General features: G+C 39.0%; 2 protein-coding genes and 1 long non-coding RNA gene across 5 annotated transcripts in view; 1 reads left to right on the top strand and 2 right to left on the bottom strand.

Annotated features, from left to right (window-relative positions):
- The window catches only part of LOC116288963 (uncharacterized), a 136,290-nt gene that overhangs the window by 39,236 nt on the left and 74,966 nt on the right, over positions 1 to 22,088 (top strand). The window lies entirely within an intron of this gene.
- Positions 1 to 22,088, bottom strand: part of LOC116288671 (uncharacterized) — a 371,660-nt gene that overhangs the window by 320,152 nt on the left and 29,420 nt on the right. The gene's annotated exons all lie outside the window — the stretch shown is intronic.
- On the bottom strand, positions 13,427 to 15,373 carry LOC116286605 (uncharacterized). Its single transcript, XM_031693157.1, has 3 exons — positions 14,733 to 15,373; positions 13,782 to 14,634; positions 13,427 to 13,717 (listed from the first exon to the last, which is right to left on the bottom strand). The coding sequence occupies exons 1-3, from the start codon at positions 15,371 to 15,373 to the stop codon at positions 13,427 to 13,429; spliced, it is 1,785 nt and encodes a 594-aa protein (XP_031549017.1).

The following is a 22,088-nucleotide window of genomic DNA, read 5'->3' as shown; positions in this document are numbered from 1 at the left end:
GCAAACAGATATTTCTTTCCAGTTCATTCCAGTTTCTCTAAAGTTTTCAATCATCTCCTTACTGATGTCGTACATAGGTCTTCCGCCACTACTGCTCAATGTATTGGGCACCACAGATTTTACCTTTCTTTCACAATGCTGCCTCTGTTCTTTTTCCTTGTCTTTTTCTTTTATGAGCTCCTCAAGCACCCCAAGAAGGTTTTGAAATAACATAAAAAGGTCGTTTTCTTGGTCCACATTGTTTTCGCGTAAAGTAACAAAAATGGCCGAGACGATCTGGAAATGCCCCTCTAAATTATGCTCTATGTATTCAATTGGGATGCTGCCTCGGTTACTAAGACATTCCTGGACCTTTTCAATGCAGCGAATCAAAGAATAAAAGAATTCCTCTAATTCTTCTTGGACACCAGCATTAGACGCCATGTTTGTTGTTTTGGCCTTTTCCTTTTGGCGGGAAAAATTCTCGTACCCAGATCTCCAAGGTAAGATCACGTGATTCTCGTTCCTCAGTCGTAATTCTCGTTCCTCAGTCGTAATTCTCGTTCCTCGGTCGTGATTCTCGTTCCTCAATCGTGACTCTCAATCATCAATCGTGATTCTCAATCATCAGTCTTCTTTCTTAATCCTAGCAATCCGTCATTCTCAATCATCAGTCGATTTCTCAACAGGCAGTTGCAAACTCAATCACTTTTGAATGGTATGGCTTGCCATACTTGTGCTTTATTATAATATGGATGAGTTATTTCGGGCTGCCGGAAGTGGTTTTCACTTTTTCGAACTAGAGAAAAATTAACTTGAAGCAGTAAACGACTAAATGTGTTTAAAAAATATCAAAGTAAATAAAGACAAAAAAGAAAAATAAACAAATACAAAAAAATATGTGACAAAATCATTTAGGAAGCTCAACTCAAACTCAACTCAAACTCAATCGCTAACTCAGTGATTATCCTATCTCGCTCTATATTAGTAGACCTTCGCTCTTAATTTGTTGTTTTATGTATATTAGTTGTAAAGCGGTCCTGAACTATACGGAAACATCGCTATATAAAATAAAGTTTATTATTATTATTAAAGAAATACAAGTTGCTAGACGTCGAGGTGTTTGCTGGAGAAGATTTGTACATGTAAAGATACTGAGTTGAGTGCCACTTCAGAAAATCTTGAACTAACAGAATTCTTCAAGATACTGAACCGAATCTTTTTTTGTGCATTTTTACTTGTATTTTTTTTTATTAAATCGACTGATTTTTGTTGTTTTGACTCGAGCAAATCGTCAAAGCTTTGTGCGTGCTGACGATCATGTCATACGAATTCAGTCCACTTTGCGCTTGAAAATATTACAATATTTGAAGTCTCCCCACCAAATACAGCATCAAGACTGACATAATACAAAACAAACAAACAAAAGCCATTGAAAATAATAATTTTGTAAACAAACTGCAAATTATAACGTCGCCTGCTCGTCGCAATAGGTCAAATTTGAAAGTAATGTTAAATGTTTACAGTATAAACGTGATTCACAGAGTAAGTCATTTAACATAATCACAATAGAAATAAACCCTGGTCCCAACCTTTTTTATCCCTGTAAGACTATTCATGCTCCTTATAATCAAGGTAATGAGAGATTATTTGGAGAAAATGCTGGAAAACAATGTACTTCAATGTCATTCAGTTATCTACTTTATTTCAATAATTACTCCATAACTTCTCCTGCGGATTTGATAATTTGAATACAGGATATGTACTTTATTTATTCCTTTGTAAGTAAGTAAGTAAGTAAGTAAACTTTATTTAAAGAAGGTTTAAGAAAGTATTTATAAAATACACCAGTTTAGAAAAGCTATTCTTACACTGGGCCTTCTAAAAAATAATAGAATAATACTTAAAAACAACAACAAATATATATGATAAATATGATATAAGAATAATTTACATAAAATGCGAATATTACGTATGTATATATATATATATATATATATATATATATATATATATGTTAAGTAATAAATTATGTCGAAATTATGTACATTTCTAAAAAGTAATTATACGCTCTTTTTAGAAATGACTTCAATGATTTAGTAGATTTAATATCTACTGGTAAACTGTTATAGATTGTGTCTCCATTAAATCTAATGCCTTTTCTAGTTGTGGCTAATTTAAAGTTTGGTAGAATAATCTTCAATTTTTTTAATGTTGTCTTAATTGACTACTTTGGTGAGAATGTATGATAGAGATTTTGCAATAACATTTTACAAAATGATATTGAAGAAGCTCCCATAGCAGAAAACTTTTATTTCAGTATGTAAACTAGATTTAAAAAGTACCATCAAAGACTACAGTTTTTAACTTGAACAACTCTAGAACTAACTCTTTTTGATGCTAAAGAATTAATAGCAATAAAATAAACTCTAAGTGACTTTTAATTGTCTGTTGATATGTATATACCAATATATATGTATATGTATATGATATCTTTTTTTTTAAGGGACAATAGGAAGGCACTTATAATAAGCCACTTTAATTGTATTGAGTTTATAGTTACCACGGTAAATCCGTGAAACTTTAGTAATACTAAATAGCACAATTTCATGCAAATTCCATTGCTTTCTATTGTTTAACTAACACTATTTTGTACTATTTAGTAATTAGTGCTTCACAGATTTACTGTGGTCACTCTACCATATGTTTATATTTGTCAATGTTTAATTGTCTATAGAAAATAGGATATTAATAGCAATTAAATAGCAATAAAAAAATTCTTTAAGTGACTTTATATGGTCTGTTGATATGTATATACCATTAAAATGTGAAATTCTGTAAAACCTAAATGGTACAAGATAGTAAAAAGACCTTTTTTTAGCACAATCTAGGTATTAACAATTTCATAGTTTAAGTGCACTGTCACTTCATTAATCACTTGTAACATTAGCAAAGGTGCAGGGATGGACATAGTCCCCCAAACTTTTGATAAAGCAGGGAATCAACACACCACAATGCGATGTTGTATAAACCTATCAAATGACCTTGGTGGCTCAATTCCATGTTTTCTATTTGACCAGTCAATGGGAATAAGGAACATTTCATGTCATAATTTTTAACTTTTTACTGTGGATGCCACCATACTCTAGTATTACAGGTCCACAAATTCCATGCAATGCCTCTAAAGCCGAGCCTCGACAAGGCCCTGAGTTAATCTCAAATGAATCTAGTATTGAAAATACAGTTATCTGTATGTCTTACATTCCTTTTTTAGCCAAGGACAAAAAACCTAGCTTTCGATTAAGTTGGATTAGTCCCGAGTCTTTCAGTCATTGCTACTGGTTGGCAATAGTGCACACTCTGGTTGCAAGAATTAGTCAAATTCCTCAACTCCTTTTCTTTTCTTTTTCAGTTTCCTGTCTCATAAAAGGGACTAGTCCCCTTCCACAGAATCCCAAAAAACAAAATAGTAACTTGAAACAGTCTGTACTACACATATTTCATTTTCTTTTTGTAGGCCTACTTTGGGGTCCACAGTCACCCAATGCATTAGGCACCATTAGGTGTTATTCGCTAATTTTGTAGAAAAATTGTCAAAATGTTGGACACATTGAGCAACATTGAGCAACATTTTGCAGTATTGATATTGGGAAATTTTAGATCCTTCTATGGTGTAGTGTAGTATAGTGGTAGAGCACAGTTCAGTTACAGTAGACTGTAGCAGTACAGTACAGTACAGTACAGTACAGTACAGTATGGTAGTACAGTACATACAGTGTAGTACTTACAGTTTAGTGGTAGAGTATAGAACAGTATGATAAAGTACATTTGTACAGTACATACAATACAGTGCAGTGCAGTATAAGTAGTACAGCACCTTAAAGTACGTAGTACTGTACATACAGTACCATTGATACAGTAAATTAGTACAGTACAGTATAGTCGCACAGTACAAAACATACAGTACAGTACAGGAATTTTTTATTAGTGCTGAAATCGTTTAGGTGTATAGTGTAGTGAAAAAATACTGCAAACTTTGAGCAAGATGTTGTTTTCAACATGAAAATAAAGCAATCTGCGCGCGCGTAGGTCGACGCTATCATCATCTGATGTAACGCTTGCAGGCTAAAAATAGCTCGCTCATACAACTGATGTTGACAGCCCCTAGTATCGAGATGGACACTTCTAGTTATATACTTCTGGCGGCATTAAGTAGCATTAGCCAGCACTGGTTAGACAACGATAGACCCATGAGTAGGCCTTATTCATGGAGCATTTGCATTATTAAATTTTCAGTATATCAAATACTACAAACGGTACTCCTCTACTGTCCAAAACTTGAATGCAAATCTTCCCAACATCACTGACCTAAATCTTAATGAAACATAGGCCTGACCGTGAAGCCATTTTGGCTCTTGTTTGTCATATATTGGATCAATTAGACTCGGTCCAGATAATCTCAATCGTAGAAAAATTCGCAACCAGAAATCGAAAATAAAGGATTGTAGCCAATCAGAAGCCAATAATTTAATTGATAAAGACAACAGTTTGATTGCACAAAACATAACTCCGACTATTGCCTTACTCGGGTCACAATACCCTCAATGAAATGAGTCACCAAGTGTCATTTGTTATCATCTTAGTTCATTGGTACTCAAAAAGCTTCACGAGGTTACCATGGGTTACCTTTGATTTTTCTCTGCGACTAAATGACAAAGTTGCGCAATAGTACCCAGGGGTTTTCAGGAACTTACCCAAGAGACCTTTGCGGGCATCTGCTGTGAGGTTCACATCCATAGTCCAATCAATTATCATGTACCAGATGTCAATCAATGTTACTATATTGTCAAGTGATGATGAGAGGGCGGAGCTAGCCGATCACGTGGCGGAGGTTTATGCCTATGCATGCTCTATTTCGTTGACTGCCGTAATTCAAGACAGCCGAACTAGAAAATTAATTGATCAATTTCGTAAACAAGCCGAGAAGATAGTGATGATTTCGAGGCGACTATTTCTAAGAATTTTCAATGAACTTCATGGGCATTAAATAGTTTTGGTTAACTATTCATGATTCATCTACTTGAGCAGTATTTTCTGCACGAACAAACGAAGATCGATGAGGAGAACAGGGTTTCAAGAGTCAGAATTACGATAAGCGATAGCTAGTAAACAAATTCATTCAACGTGACTCGTTATTCTCTTTAACTTGACAATATATATATTCTTATAGCCTATATTTATGCATTTATTTTAACTATTTTAGCTTCAAAGTCTGCTCACAAAGGAACATGAGGTACATAGCAATATTTATTTTGAGATTCTATTTGATTTAAGAAGCAAAATAAATAATTTGCTACGCACATTCCAGGGCTTGATCTTTGCCGTTCGAAGCGTTCTGATCTCCATCAGAAAAAATCTGTTAACATTTGGTCAGCTACGATTTCAAGTTCACGCCCCCTCATGTGGGCCTATAATGAAATTATGCCCTCAAAAACACGGTTTTTGGATCTTTTCTCAAGATAATGACTATCTAGGCAAAAAACAGAAGTGGAATCAGTCAATTCAACTATTCACGGACTGTATTATATGGTTGAGATTGAATTCTATTGAAAAAACCACCGTACTTTTTGAGTTGAATGTACGCTATTGGATGCATTTTACAAGAAAAAATGCATGACATAACCGGGGTCAAGCGAGAAAATCGTCTCTCCCTGAAATAAAAGAGAACCTGTCAAAAAAATAAAAATCAGAAGTGGATTTGAAAACCCCGGACTGAACATTTTGGTATATAATTAATAGGAATTTGTTAAAATTTAAAACCGTATTTTTGCTGATTTTATAAGCTCATACTATCTGTTGGCCTATACATTCGCCTCTTATGGTGTCTTAGGTTTCGTAGCCTCGAAAACACGCTGACTACGGTAGTTAGCGAAAGAACAGAAGATTTACTGGTCATTTAGGATGTTTTGTCACGCAGTTTACTTGTGCTATATAACTTTACTTTTAAGAACAACCTTTTGCTTTGGAAAGAGAGGAAAAAGACCGAAAAGTGCAAATATTCCAAAGTGTATGGGCAATATTTTCCAATGTTTAATTTTTCTTCAAAAATATGGTGAATCAATTAAAAAATATCGATAAATCATAAAATGTAAAGCAATTCTGAGAAAGGTCTTGATCAAATATTAGCGTATTTTTCGACGTTTACAAATATTAAGATTGGAAATCTTAATTTATTGAGTTTAAGGTTATTACTTTACAGACGGAAAATCAATGCTAGTCGCCACAAGAACAGTGTCAGTATCATTTCTGTTCCATTATTAACAGCAATTAGCTGAGCAACGGGGACTCTATTCTATTCTAGATTAAAGTTCTTAAAAAAAAAGTCTTTTGAAGGCTTTTCTGTCTTTCGTTAATCTTCTGGCCTGATCTTTATCAATGCTTAATAATTTTTCGATCTTTATCCATGGATCTCTGACATATTTTTTGGTTGGTTTGATGAAAAGTAATTTTTTCGTATTGGAGTTCGGCCGTCTACATATGTGTGCGATACATTTTAAATGTCGAACATATAAGAAATCCCGTAGTGGTGGAGTCCCAATAATCCGTTCAACATCAGTATTTTTGTATTTGAGTGCAAAAGTTTCTTCACCATCACTATCTGTTTTTTTCTTCTAGCCATTTTTTATCATCCTTCTTAGAAGGCCGTACCAGCATGTTTCGCAGAGTTTTTTCAGTTTTTCCTCATTCGGTAATTGTGCTTCTGAGCAATAAAGAAGTCTAGATCTAATACAGGATTCTAATATTTTCTTTCTACTTTTCATGGACACTTTATTGTCTGTGAGAATATTCTTTAGATCGTGAAATTTACCAGTTGCACTGATAATTCTGTTGTCAACCAAAGAATCTTTTGGGTCGCTGTAAAACATATGCCCCAGATATTTAAATTCCTTAACATTCTCAATATCGTTCGCAGAAATGTTCAGTAGACTTCTTTTGTTTATGAGTTCTAAGTCATTGAAAACTTGTATTTTTGTTTTCTTGAAGCTAATCTGTAGACCATACCTAGAACAAGTTGTGTATACAATATCCAATATATCATGTAAGTTAGAAAGATCCTTTGAGAAAATTGCAACATCGTCTGCATATAGTAGCCATTTAATCATTTCAGTTCCATTCATGCGCCCAGTGTTTCGTTGATGGCAATCTTTCTCCTTTTTATCAAACATTTTTAGTATACGATTACGAACCACTGCCCTGGAATATTTGGCAATTTTTTCATCATTAAAAAAGCTAGATTGCAAGCGCCATGACGACACTTTTTAAGGGTAATACCACTGATCGCTCGTCCCAGTCTCCATTCCCCATTCCCCATTCCCTGTTTTAGTAACGTCCCCGAACTAGAAATATTAATTTACTGAAATGTAATCAAGGATTTCTAGCTGGTGAGGACCTCGAATAAACGAAAATTTCTAAGAATTTTCAAAATTCGATGGCAATAGATTATTTTGGTTAACTATCCATGCTTTGATTCATTATTCAAAGCAGTATTTTGGAAGAAGCTACAAGCCTTGCTTCGGGGGGATCGTGTTTTATTTCAAATTTCCACCTGCTGTTGAACTGATACGGATCGTCAGTGTGTCTCACGATCCGTACGATTCGTGAAAGTCATTGATAGTCATAAAACATGCATATCATTAACCACTTAAGCTTTCACGGTAACCCTGTGTGAAGTGTTTTTATCACCGTTTGTGTAAAATGGTTATGGTCACCCCATGTGTGGTAGTTCCAAAGATGCCATGCCTGGGGCCCCTCACCATTCGTGCCATCCATACGGATGGTACCGACCGCGTGCATGTAATTATCCGATCCGTTCATACGATTCGTAATTTCACGTCAAAATCACCATCAAATCCTATATGAATTGCTGCGTTATCAAAAGCCAATGGATCATAATAAACCAGGCTCGAAAATCAAGTCAAAATCATAATCAAATGCGATATGAATCACGCTGTTATCAAAAGCCAATAGAGCAAAATAAACCACGAGCGAAAGTCAAGTCAAATTCACCGTCAAGTCCTTTAAAAAATGCGCCGTTTTCAAAAGCCAATAGATCATAATAAACCACGCCGTCGAAAATCAGGTCAAAATCACTATCAAATACTTCATAAAAAAATCACAAAATCCTATAAGAATTACGCTGTTATCAAAAGCCAATGCATCGTAATAAACCACGCTCGAAAATAACGTAAAAATCCCAATAAAATTCTATAGGAATTATAGTCTGTTATCGAAAGCCAACATCGTTATTACTGAAAAATCACGTCAAAAGCACAATAAAATCTTATAAGAATTACGCTGTTACCAAAAGCCAATGAATCGTTATAAACCACGAACGGATCGAATCGTTATAAAACATGCTCGAAAATTACGTCAAATCACCATCAAATCCTATAGGAATGACCCTGTTATCAAAAGCTAATGGATCAAAATCACCATCAAATCCTTCATGAAAAAATTACAAAATCTTATGAGAATTACGCCGTTATCAAAAGCCAATGCATCGTAATAAACCACGTTCGAAAATAACGTAAAAATCCCAATAAAATTGAGAAGGGGTTAGCACGTACCACCTACATCTGGTGTCCCGCATCTCCTGGCCCCACACGCATCTGGTGGCCCCTTGACCATAACTCGAGATTGACGAAGCAAGCTATGGTAACGAAACTTGGTAGCATTGGTGAGACTGGTGTTGTCAATCATCAGACTACGTGACATGGCGTGACGTCACATATCACGTGACTTACGAACAAAACAGCTTCGCCGATTTTTGCGAACACTCATTACAATGAATGCTATGGTAACGATACTTAGTACGATGGGTGAGACTTGTGTTGTCAGTCATCTGACCACGTGACAAGGCGTGACGTCACATACCACGCGACTTACGAACAAAACATCGCCGATTTTCGCCAAAAGTCATAACAATAAATGCTATGGTAACGAAACTTGGTAAATATAAAAAAGAAATAGCTTATTTATTCCATTGTATGTATTTGTTGAAATTAATGATGACCACTTTCAGGTTATGATTTTTCTATGTACACTTATCGTAACAATTCCTTCTGTCTAACACCCTCACGATGAAGAATAGCTAGGTTAAAGCTATAGTAGAATGACCCAGCACCCACTTGTGACAAGATGATACAAAAAGGGCTGAAATAGTTTCATATTGAAAACTTATTTAAAGTTTTATTATGAAAATTGGTAAACCCAAACCTAGTTTTTGAATCAACAAGATTGGCAGAAACAGGAAAAAATGTCACTATTAATATTTTCTGACATTTCAGATCTAGTATGTCACTCAAAAATAATCCAATAAACAAACTTTAGATTTAGATTTGGGAAAAACACCAGAACAACAAAGTCAGTTTTGATATTTTGTAGAAAAATGTTTGTCGAACCACGCTATAGAATATAACGTTGACCCTCATGATTGTCCAAGCGCGTTATAGATTGTCAATGATTATGCTAATAGCACTAATGAATTTTCACTTTTGGGTAAATGATTGTCCATAAATGCAATTGTCTGTCATTTGGTGTTATTGAAGTTGAGTTTCGCGCACAAGAAAATACATTCCGCGCATATGAATGTACGAACGCGCTAATGATTGTACATTGATGCCAATAAATGTACACGCATATTCAATTGTCGTTATCGAAAGCTGATCCGCGCTAATGCTGTTACTTGTGGTGTTGATGAAAGTACATTACATGTTATTGATACAACTATTGGCACAAATGAATGTACATTTTCTGTTAATGAACGGCAAAAGGTGTACGTTGCAATGCTTGCAGCAGTGTAGTTGTGTGCGTTTATGCCCTTACGCAATTCCTTGTCGCCTTGCTTCGGCTCATTCGTTCATCTGGCGTTGAATATCTGGACGGGTTATGTCTGCTTTTATCGACGCTTTTAATGCACTAATTGTCTTGTAACTGGCCACGGCGGTATACAAATAAACTTTATTATAACTAGAGGCTGAGTACAACTCCTTCGAGGTAATTTACTTTCTAAAGAAGCTTTATAAACATAAAAAGGGGGACTATGAAACCTCTAAGAATACCCCAAAAGGTAAAAACTCAGTGGCCTCGTGGCCGCCGTGCCAGAGAATGACTCCGCGCATGCGCACCACAGACCACAGGGAACCCAAACTACCATAGGGACCCCAATGCAGTTACATGGCTCCCCAAAATGTTATCCTGTGATAACATTTTCCTTAATTAACAATATCAACTATAACAATCTCAACAATGTTCTACAGTTCTTCTATGTGTCCGTCATAATCAACGTTTTTTAACCGTTCTGGTTCCTCGTCGGGGAATCCCGGTCTCCCTGCGATTCTACAAGCAGAACAAGCTTGTTTATAGGTCTCTCCAACTTGGATCTGTTGGATGTCAGTACCGTGACTGATCGAACTTGACCTTGATCATCCGGATACACGTTCACGACTCTAGCCAACGACCATTTGTTTCTTGGGGACAAGGTTTCCTTTAGTAAGACTACATCTCCTGCTCTGAAGTTCCTTCTCGGTTGGGTCCATTTCGGTCTTGCTTGTAGCTGTTGCAAATATTCTTTGCTCCATCTCTGCCAAAATTCTTGTGCTAGATGTTGTGTTCTCCATTTCCTTTTGCAGTACAGATCTTCTCTTTTGAACTCTCCAGGTGCAGGTAACACGAGTCTTGTCTTCCCAGTGAGCAGCGTACTTGGAGAAATCGGCGGTTCGGACAGGGGGTCGCTGAGTGTCTCCACCGTCAAGGGTCTGCTATTCACGGTAGCCTCTGCTTCACATAGGAAAGTTCTCAGCGTTTCTTCATCAATGCGGGCAAAATGCTCTCTTAGAAGTCCGTTCATGACGTTTCTGATTGATCTAATTTGTCTTTCCCAGACACCTCCAAAGTTGCTTGCGGAAGCTGGATTCTTGACCCAATCTACGTTTTCCTTTAGTAGTTCTGCTTTCACTTTCTGGTCGTCCATCTCATCAATAGGTCTCTTAAGTTCAGCTTCAGCACCAACAAAGTTTGTACCTCTATCACAGCGAATTTCTCTGACAGGACCTCTTCTGCTGATGAACCTCCTTAATGCTTGTATGAATGAGTCCGTTTCCAGTGAATCAGCCACTTCGATATGCACAGCGCGACTTGCTAAACACGTGAGCAACGCGCCGTATCTCTTGACGGTGGATCTTCGTTGTTTGACGTACCACGGGCCGAAATAATCGACCGCGCAGTATGTAAACGGCGGGGCAGGTTCCAGGCGTGACTTAGGCAAATCCGCCATCTTCTGTTCTCCAGTGGTACCTCTGAGGTAACGACACTTGACGCACTTGGAAATGAACTGTCTTACCATGGCATTTCCATTTATGACCAGTAGCCACTTGCACGTAACTCATTGAGGGTGACTCCTCTACCGCTGTGATGAGTCCTTTCGTGAACGTGGTCGATCACCAGCTTCGTCACATGGCTCAATTTCGGCAAAATAATGGGATTCTTGAGTGATTCTGATAGATTTGCCTACCGAATTCTTACTCCAACCTTGATAATACCTTTCTCGTCCACGAAGGGGTCCAATGTGTGAAGAGAGCTCGTTTTCTTTAATGCGGCTTTCCTTTCTTTGTTTGTCTCGCGGCTGCTGTACTTTGGGCTGTTCTGGATGTCTCGGAGACTCTTTAGTTCAGATGGAAACGCAGCTTTCTGGATTTGTCTGATAATTTCTTCCTCAGCTTCTTCTAGATTTTTTACAGTCATTTCCGTTGTGGAGGACGCCCCGTTGTTTACAATCTCGTTTTCTTGTGAATTTTGGCTGCACTTGATTCTGTCTCTAAGCTTTCTTTTGTTCTTCAAACAAAGAGCTATAGCCTTCTTCGCCTTGTGCCAACTTGAGAATCTTTCTAATCTGCTGAGTATACTGCTAGGTTCTTCCTTGACTGTACTTGCGTTTACCCTGATGTTCTTTACTTCTGGTGAGTCTGGATCTACACCGTCCTCGAACGTTTCCTCTTTCAGCCACTTATCTTCCTCCTCTTTCAGGAATTCAGGTCCCTTGATCCACCTCGATTTCTCTATGAATTCTTTCGCTGACATTCCTCTTGAACCTTCGTCTGCTGGGTTTGATGTTGTTTAGACGTAGCGCCATTGTGAGGGATCGGTGTGATATTGAATTACTTGTGCCCGATTCGCTACGTAAGCATGAAATCTTCTGGATTCGTTGCTAATGTACCCGAGGACGACCTTGCTGTCTGTCCAATAATGATCTTCAATCTATACGTACTCAAGTTCTTCCTTTATGGCATCAGCAATCTTCACGGATAAGGTAGCTGCAGCTAGCTCCAGTCTCGGGATGCTCACAGACTTTCTTGGTGTTACTCGGGTCTTGCCCATGACAAAGAAACGTGTACTTTACCATTTTCATCCTTTAGACGTAGGTACGAGCACTGTCCGTATCCGTTCATCGAGGCATCGGACATATTATGAAGTTGAGATGAAGCATGTTCCCAAACTCTTCTGGCTTGAAGCTCCTTGGTAAGTCTAGGTGCTCGAGTAGATGAAGCTCACTCCGCCATTTCTCCCATCTGCTTCTCGTGGCGTCGTCAACTGGTTCGTCCCAGTCACTAGTATGACAGATGTCTTGTAAGATTCTTTTCCCGACCAGCACTACAGGCGCGATGAGACCCAAGGGATCGTAAACAGAGCTGATCGTGGAGAGGATCCCTCTCCGTGTACAGGGGTTGTCCTTCAGCTGAATTCGGAATTTAAAAACATCAGACTCGATGCACCAATGGACTCCTAATGCCCTCTCAATGGGCAACTTGTCTTGACCCAAAGCGAGGTTCTTTACTTTTTCAGCTCTATCTCCTTGCGGGATCGAGTCAATGATGCGTTCCGTGTTACCGACGAACTTGGTCAGATTGAATCCGCCTCTTGCGCAGACCTCCTTAACGTTCTTCGCTAGTTCAATAGCTTCGTCTTCCGTGTGTGCGGATTTAAGAACATCACCAACGTAGAAGTTCTTTCTTAGCGTGTCGGCAACTTCAGCACCGAACTTACACTCTTTGTCGTCTGCCGTGCGTCTAAGGGCATAATTAGCACAGGCAGGTGACGATCCCGCGCCGAATAAGTGTACTGTCATACAGTACTCTTCCGCTTCTTTCTCCGTGTCTCCGTCGGGCCACCATAGGAATCTGAGGAAACTTTGGTCTTCTCTTCTCACCTTCACTTGGAAGAACATCTTCTCGATGTCCACCATAAACGCGAATCTCTCTTGTCTGAATCTGGTCAAGACGCCAATTAACTTGCTGGTCAGAGATTGTCCTTCGTATCTAGCCGAACAATCAAACACGATACGCACCTTCGTTGGTTTTTGAGCATGGTACACACCATGGTGTGGCAGGTATCAGAATTTTCCCTCTTTGGTTTCAAGATTAGTGTCGACCTTGCGAGCGTAGCCTTTAAAGATGATCTCGGACATGAAGTTGCAGTAATCCGTGTGGTACTTGTTATCTGACTTTAGTCGCTTCTTCAGACTCTCCAAACGCTTCTCTGCTTGTACGCGGTTGTTTGGTAGCTTAATGTTCCGATCCTTCAGCGGAAGAGGCATCTCGTAGTGCGAGTCTTCAAGATGAACAATCCAGTCTTCAACTGTTTGATAAAACTTCCAATCTTCGCGTGACATAGCAGTTCCTTTCTGTTTCAGAGAAGTCCAACTCAAACATTCGTTCTACCGATTGTGGCGTTATCCGTTCCTTTACTGTCCTCTGTGCCACAACGTAACTTTTGGCGGTCGTAGATGCCATCTGCTTGTCCAGTAGAATTCTGTTACAGTGAAGACTGTTGCACTTCGAAGAATTGATAGGCCCGTTGATGTACCATCCCAGTAGTGAGCGTACAGCATATGGTTCGGTCTCCTTTCCGTAAACGACGTCTCTTGGTCGTAGCGCACTTGGACAGTTTAAACCAATTAAGAGTCCTACCTCTACTTCTTCCATGTAGGGTGGAATCTCCTTGCTCACTTCTCTTAGATGATCGATCTGGCCTACTATATCAGGTATTGGTATTTCACTGCGGTCTGCTGGAATGACCTGCATAGTGAAAGTTCTAGGTAATTCTAAGCTTACGTCTTCATTCATGAGGTTAGTCACAATTAATCCGTTAATCGCCTTCGATAACTCGGTTTCCGTTCCTTGTAATGTTGTCAGTAGAAGTTCAGTCTCGCTTCCTTCTATGCCCATCTTCTGTGCCAGCTCCTTTACAAACGTTCCACCGCTGGCATTGTCCAGCAGTGCATAGACCTTTAATCTGTTTGATGGATTGCTCTCATGAGACAACCATACCGGTAGCACACTCAGGTTCACGGGTATATCTCCAGCTTCCGTGACGCTACAGACATCCATACGTTTGTTACTAACTCGAGGGGTTTCTTTAGGTTGGCTCTTTTCGCTTTGGTTCTTTGTCTTACTTGTCCAGTCATCATCATGCATAGATGTTGGGTGCTTCTTGCTGCACGTTTTACATAACAGTCTATCTTTACAATTCTTTGCGACATGTTGGTTGCTAAAGCAACCATAACACAGTTCCTTTTCCTTCACAAAGTCACGTCGATCGCTAAGAGGTTTTTTCAAGAACTGTTCACAGTCGTTGAAATCATGATGCTTGTCGCAAAGGGCGCAAGAAACGTTCGGCTTATTGCTTATTATTCGTACTTGTTTCTCTCCGTCAGATTCGTCGCAAAACTTGAACCCTTTACTCTCTTAGGAGGTCTTCTTCCGAACGTCGGGCGAGTGGGTTTGTCTTTGTCTTCAAGAGGCAGCTTGGTTACACCTTCCTCTGAGAACACTGGGTCAGTGGCTAACTCTGCTTGCTCCCGCACAAATTGAGTAAATTCTTCAAAGTCGGCCATTCTTCCCTTCATACTTCTAGTTTTACTGTTCCTTTCGGCCCACTTGCTGCGCAGATGACGCGGTAGCTTTTCCCACGATTGGCGTAGTACTTGCGCAGTGTTGAGATCGTCCATGTGCGACATTCCCTTCATGGCCGATTTCGCTTGTTCTAGGGCAAGCGCAAAATCTTGAAGGGCGAGGCCTTCGTTCGGCTTGATCTGCGGCCAGGATGACAGCCTGTTAATGTGCGCGCTAGCAATTTTGAAGGGATCGCCAAATTGTCGCTGTAAGAGATTCTTTGCTTCATCGTACGCATCGTCGGTTTTCCTCTGCAGGCAACCGCTTATTACTTCCTTTGCCGTTCCGGTAGTGTATTGACCCAGGAAGTAAAGTCTTTCAACAGAGTCTTCCACCTTTGACTCAATTAATGATTCAAAGGGGGTTAAGAACGATGGAAATTCCATTGCGTCGCCGGAAAACGTGGGAGGCTTGTGCGTTGGCAACATGCTCCTTGCCTACTGGGCGGCGATAGTTTCGGACAATTCTGCTTGTTTCCTTTGTATGTCGACTATTTCTTGATATGTGTTGTTCTGTATGTACGGTGGATATGCGCTTAGCGTCATACTTGCTCCCATCATATCAAAGGGACGATGCTGTACGAGGGCTGACCAAAATTGTCAAACCCTTGACCTCCTAATACTGGAGGGATACCTTGAAGAGACGCTTGATATGCTATACCTTGTGCAGGGCTAGTGTGGAGGGGCGGCCTGTACGCAAATGATGAGCTTGCGCGGCTTCCATGTAACGTTCCCTGGCCCACCCCTAACTGTAAGCCCTTGGAGCTCATAGAAGCAGGTAAACTTGACACTACGGTGGTACTTGGAGACACACTCCCAACTGTTGCCTGGCTTACCCCTAATGGTACACTCTTGGGGGTTATGGGTGCACGTGGACTTGACATTATGTTTGAACCTGAGGACACGCCCTTAACTGTTGTCTGGCTTACCCCTAATGGCACATTCTTGGGGGTTATGGGTGCAGGTGAGCTTGAAACTACGGTTGTGCTTGAGGTACCACTAACCATTCCCTGCCTCGCCGAGGGCTCCGTACTTGTAGGGGTTGTATGACTGTGTGGCGGGTCATGTGCAACGCAGGTGTGAACAGGAAGACCAAGAGGTGCTCCTTGACTCTCTGTAGGCTTAGTGCTTGCCGAAGCTTCATGGTTGAGGGAACCACTGTCACCACTAGTTGGTATCACACTTATTGAGAGGCGCGGCAACCCACGCGCTAAAGTAGGGGTTGAGAACATATCATCTTCGTTTGCTTGCTCATAGATTTGTTCTTCCTTCTTCGCTTGAGCTAAGCCCTTTCTTTTAACTCTAGTTCTTCTGAAGCCATCTTAAGCGCTTGGGTTTCCTTCAAAAACGCCGCTTCGACCTCTAATGCTGCGATCTTAGCGCGTGCTTCGATTAACCTTGATTTCGAAGACATTGATGAGGAGACGGAATGCTTAGAACGCCCAGATTTTCTCGAGGAATGACGAGACCCCCTTGAAGTAGTGGAATTAATTTCAAATAACACACCTTTAGCCTTTGACATGTATTCACATACTGGTTGTTTAAACTTAAAGATAGCTCCATCGTGAGTGTCAAACCACGTAACAGCATCCTCGACCTCTTCGTCGTTTTCATGAGCATCTCGTAATTTAGAAATCAAACCGTTCTAAACTTCTGTCTCGCCTGACACAAACTCAAAATTATTAAAGTCATGAAGCAGTGGTCTAATTTTATTCATCTGTCTTGTCACTTGTCGTAAAGCCGATGTTCTATTCTCCTTCAAGTTCTCTAATTCATATTGTTTACCTTTTTTCGTCGACGTTTTCCTTCTCGCACCAACTCCAAGTTCTTCAGCATCCCTTTCCAAACCCTTTCCTTCCACATCCAGTGAACCTTGAACCTTTTCTGGATCGTGGCTGTTTGGTTTAGTCGCAGAGGCCGTTGTTGGAGTTCCCTTCGGTGGAGATTCCGTCGCCGAGTTGACATTTGACTCCGCAAAATGTGCCGTAGAATTTTTCTTTTCACCGTTAATAAATCCCTTTCTTTCGTCTTCCATGTCCGTAATTTTGTCCTTGTTTTCCTTGTAAATCCTTGTGAATCCTTGTTGTCCAGTCCAGTTGCCATAAAACAAAAATATCCTTGAGAAGTATTCCAATTTTGCCGTCGATTGTCGTTCGAAGAAATGTCTTGCTGAGATTTTTTACTCGCTGAGTTTGCTGGCTTGAGTTTTTACTGTAACTGGCCACGGCGGTATACAAATAAACTTTATTATAACTAGAGGCTGAGTACAACTCATTCGAGGTGATTTACTTTCTAAAGAAGCTTTATAAACATAAAAAGGGGGACTATGAAACCTCTAAAAATACCCCAAAAGGTAAAAACTCAGTGGCCTCGTGGCCGCCGTGCCAGAGAATGACTCCGCGCATGCGCACCACAGACCACAGGGAACCCAAACTACCACAGGGACCCCAATGCAGTTACATGCCTTTTCTATTTCTTGGTGGCATATCGTACAAAAAGTGACTGCTATCGCTAAATGTAGGTTGACTATTGCGTTCAATGGCTTCTTTATATCTTAAAGTTAAGGTTGTCGTTTTTTCACAGTACACGTAATTCAGCTCTTGTTCTATCTTATTTGTTTTGTGAATTATATTTTGGAGACAACTTTTTAAAAGAATGCTGAATAAAGAAAAACGCTGATGATTACTTTTTTTTATCTTGATGTTTATTTGAATCATGCAAATGTTTGTCGAACCATGCTAAACAATGCTTAATTGGTGCTCATGATTGTCCAAACGCGTTATAGATTGTCAATGGTTATGCTAATAGCACTAATGAATTTTCACTTTTAGGTAAATGATTGTCAATAAACACAACTGTTTGTCAATTCGTGTTATTGAAGTCTAATTGCGCGCACAAGAAAATACATTCCGCGCATATGAATGTACAAACGCGCTATTGATTGTCCATTGATGTCCATGAATGTACACGTATATTCAAATATAGTTATTGAAAGTTGATCCGCGCTAATGATGTTACTTATGGTGTTGATGAAAGTACATTACACGTTATTGATACAACTATTGGCACAAATAAATGTACATTTTCTGTTAATGAACAGCAAATGGCGTAATTTTTACTAATTTGTACCAACGTATACAAATTTTTAGATAATTTCCTCGAGCTTGAATATTAAAACTTCTTGATTAAATAGTTTCAACAAGTGGCAAGGTGTTATGAAGTATAATTCTATGAGCCTCACACCACCTTGATTTCATGTCTACATTGTTTATTTAAATGTGTTTCTCCATATCTTGTCAAGAAAGATACCTTACAGCCAGTGATCTTTATCAATCCACACGGCTCACGTTTCACATCTAAATTCAGTTCCATTGCATGCAACAATGTAACCGGGAAAGGGAAAAGGTCTTTAAGATGTTGAATCATATCTTTTAGATTTAATATAAAAACACGATCAATCCGAGGCTGAGGTGTACCATGCAAATGTGGCGAAATAAGCTATCATTATTAAAATACGAACGCGGTGCAAATTATGAAAAACTACAAAAGAATTAAATCCGAAGCTGAGATGTAATACGATCCCAATCCGAGGCTGAGATGTAACTCAAGTCCAATCCGAGGCTGAGAGCAAAATCAGTATAATGAAATGTAAACAGATCCCGATACGAAGGTTAGAAGCTAGTAAAATCCAGTTCACTATGAAGGTTAGAAGGGAATGAATTGAATGTTTGATAAAAATTAAATCGTCAGTCTGTTGTTGTCAGTTAAATGTTTTGAACGTGACTTGTATAATACGAGTCCAATCCGAGGCTGAGAGCAAAATCGGTAAATTCGTCGAGAATAGGCAGTGTATTCTACTAAGAGCATAGATTATCATAAATAGAAATCAGAGAAGAAAGTTTAATCGGAATTCGTTTGCGTTTTGCCACCGTTTGGGGAAAAAGAGGAATTTAGTTCGAATGACCTGTTTGACCTCCCCCGGAAATGATTCTGCATCTCAATGAATATCAATCCGACGCTGCCAATCCGACGCTAGCTTCACTTTGGTAAAGCGCGGGGCTTACAAATCCACTTCTGTTTTTTTGACAGGTTCTGTTTTTTTTTCAAGGAGAAACGATATTCTAGCCTGACCCCGGTTATGTCACATATTTTCTCTTGTAAAATTCAACTCAAAAAGTACGGTGTTTTTTTTTCAATAGAATTCAATCTAAACCATATAATACAGTCCGTGAATAGTTGAATTAACTAAAACCACTTCTGCTTTTTGCCTAGATAGTCATTATTTTGAGAAAAGATCCCGGCAAAAACCGTGTTTTTGAGACATAATTTTGTGGGCTCACATGAGGAGGCGTGAGCTTGAAATCGTAGCTGACCAAATGTTAACATTTCATTTTTCTGATGATTTCATTTGATGAAATGATAACATGCAATTGTTCGTCAGTAAAAACTACTGGCAAAAATCGACTATAATGTTTGGCTGTTAACTCACGTGATATGTGACGTCACATTATATCAGGTGGTCGGATCACACATGACAAGGCTAGCCAATATAACAAGTTTCGTTACCATAGCATTTATTGTAATGACTATTGGCATGAACTTCTGCTATTGGCGAAAATCGATATTTTTTTGTTTGTAAGTCATGTGGTATGTGACGTCATGTCATGTCACGTGGTCAGATGACTGACAACACAAGTCACACCCATCGTACCAAGTTTCGTTACCATAGCATTTATTGTAATGACAATTAGCGAAAATCGACGATGTTTTGTTCGCAAGTTACGTGGTATGTGACGTCACGCCATGTCACTTGGTCTGATGATTGACAACACAAGTCTCACCAATGCTACTAAGTTTCGTTACCATAGCATGCTTCGTTCCCATGTTATGGTCAAGGGGCCACCAGATGCGTGTGGGGCCAGGAGATGCGGGCCATCAGATGTAGGTGGCACGTGCTAACCTTACTTGACAAAATTCTATAATGATTACGCTGTTATGAAAAGCCAACATCGTTATAAGCCACGCTCAAAAATCCCAATCAAATCCTATAATGATTACGCTGTTATCAAAAGCCAATGTAACGTAAAAAAAACAAAGCTCGAAAATCAGATCAAAATCACAATCAAATCCTTCATGTAAAAATCACAAAATCCTATAAGAATTCCAATGCATCGTAATAAACCACGCTCGAAAATAACGTAAAAATCCCAATAAAATCCTATAGAAATTATGCTGTTATCGAAAGCCAACATCGTAATGATAAGCCACGGTCAAAAATCACGTCAAAATTACAATAAAATGCTACAGGAATTAAGCTGTTATCAAAAGCTAATGGATCGTTATAAACCACTTTCGAAAATCAAGTATAAATGATCATCAAATGCATAATAAATTACCACATTATCAAAAAAATGTAAAAAAAAAAAAAAAAAAAAAAAACTCTTTCAATGATTAAATATACTCTGCAATGTAAAGTAAATTTTGTCTTTTGCAGGCCCGTTGCTAGGTAAAATCACCATCAAATTTGATGAAACATTACGCTATTATCAAGACAATTCTACACTTTTACCGTTGTCACGAATCGAACCAACTGATAATTATACTTATACTTTTATATATGCTTATTCAAGCTCTTCGTATACCCTTCCTTTTGTACCATCCGTGCGATTCGTACGGATGGTATCAGTTGGAACTATAAGTTATGGTATTCACTACCACAGGGTGGCCATAACCAATTTACACAGACGGTCACAAAAGCACTTCACACAGGGTTACGGTGAAAGTTTAAGTGCACACACCTAATGTTTTATGCATATCAATGACTTTCACGAATCGTACGGATCGTGAGCCACATTGACGATCCGTATCATTTCGACAGTATTGGACAACCCTCACCTTGGTGAGGACAATTAATATTCGTCAAATATAAATCAATGAATATAAATGAGCGTACATATATAATAACGCTGATGTTCATGAGATAATAAGGCGGTCTTCTCAGATCGATGTCATTCGCGGTACATCGCTTAAATATGACTAAGAAATGAGACCACCCAACCGAATTCGCTTCGTGGTCTAGGGGTTAGGTTAAGGTTTAGGGTTGGGGTTGGCATTGTAGTAGTTCTTTGGTGCCGAATTGACGAGTTCGATTCTTGGTGTCTTCACTTAATTTTTTTTTTTTTCTAAGTGAGGAGAACCAAAATTTCTAAGTCCCACCCGTGTGTTCGAAAACCTATGGCGTGCTTCGTTAATCCGTACCGACGATAGTACCGAAAGTAATGACGGCTGCGAAGGAGACTAACCAAAGCTTTCCAAACATAAAATAGAATAAACTCTATTTATCATAATCTGAGATTCACAAGTTTTCAATCCATCAATCCGAGTTAAGATCACGTTCCTTTGGTTTTGCTTTTTAAGAACTCATTGAAGGCCTTTAAATTATTGACAAAATGGATGACTCGCAAAATTATTAGACATTTGCATCTTTCCGATTGTGTGTGATCCAAGGACAGCATGCTTGAATGAGTTTGAGCAGCAAGGATTTACTTTGGCGTATGACCCGCAGGGCTCATACAACCGTTGCTTTTATGGGTGCTTGGCTCAATCGATATCTCGCCATAAAAACGGAGGATCTGATGTGAGGGCTCATCAAAGGTTTTCACATTGGAATTTTAAAATATATCGCACTTCTTTTGCTCGACTGCACGAGTTCAAACTCTGAAAACCCTTAATTGAAATCGAACAGATTCCGGCTATTACAATGTCTTAAGCGTATCAATGACTTTCACGAACCGTACGGATCTTGAGCGACGATCCTTATCTGAGTTCAACAGTTATGGGACAACCCTCTCTGGGATGACCCTGACTTGATGAAGTTTTAACTTTTTGTTACAAGTAAATGTGAAAGAAAAAGGTACAATCAATGTTTTAAAGTGTATATCAAGGAAAATTTTTTTCAAAATCACTTATATGTGAATAGTGTAGTAGTATGGTTGCAGTATTTTTGTATGTGAAATTTTATTTTCGGAGAGATAAACATTTAAGAGTTTAAAAGATCAATATGCAATTGAGATCACGTAAATTCAAGACTAATTTATTATAC

This window comes from Actinia tenebrosa, unplaced genomic scaffold, assembly GCF_029948245.1.
Source record: "Actinia tenebrosa isolate PJP-AT-01 unplaced genomic scaffold, QUT_ActTen_1.0 PGA_scaffold14__42_contigs__length_11649687, whole genome shotgun sequence".
Taxonomy (NCBI): Eukaryota; Metazoa; Cnidaria; class Anthozoa; order Actiniaria; family Actiniidae; genus Actinia; species Actinia tenebrosa.
Note: the sequence above shows the minus strand (reverse complement) of the source record. Positions and strands in the feature narration are given on the sequence as shown.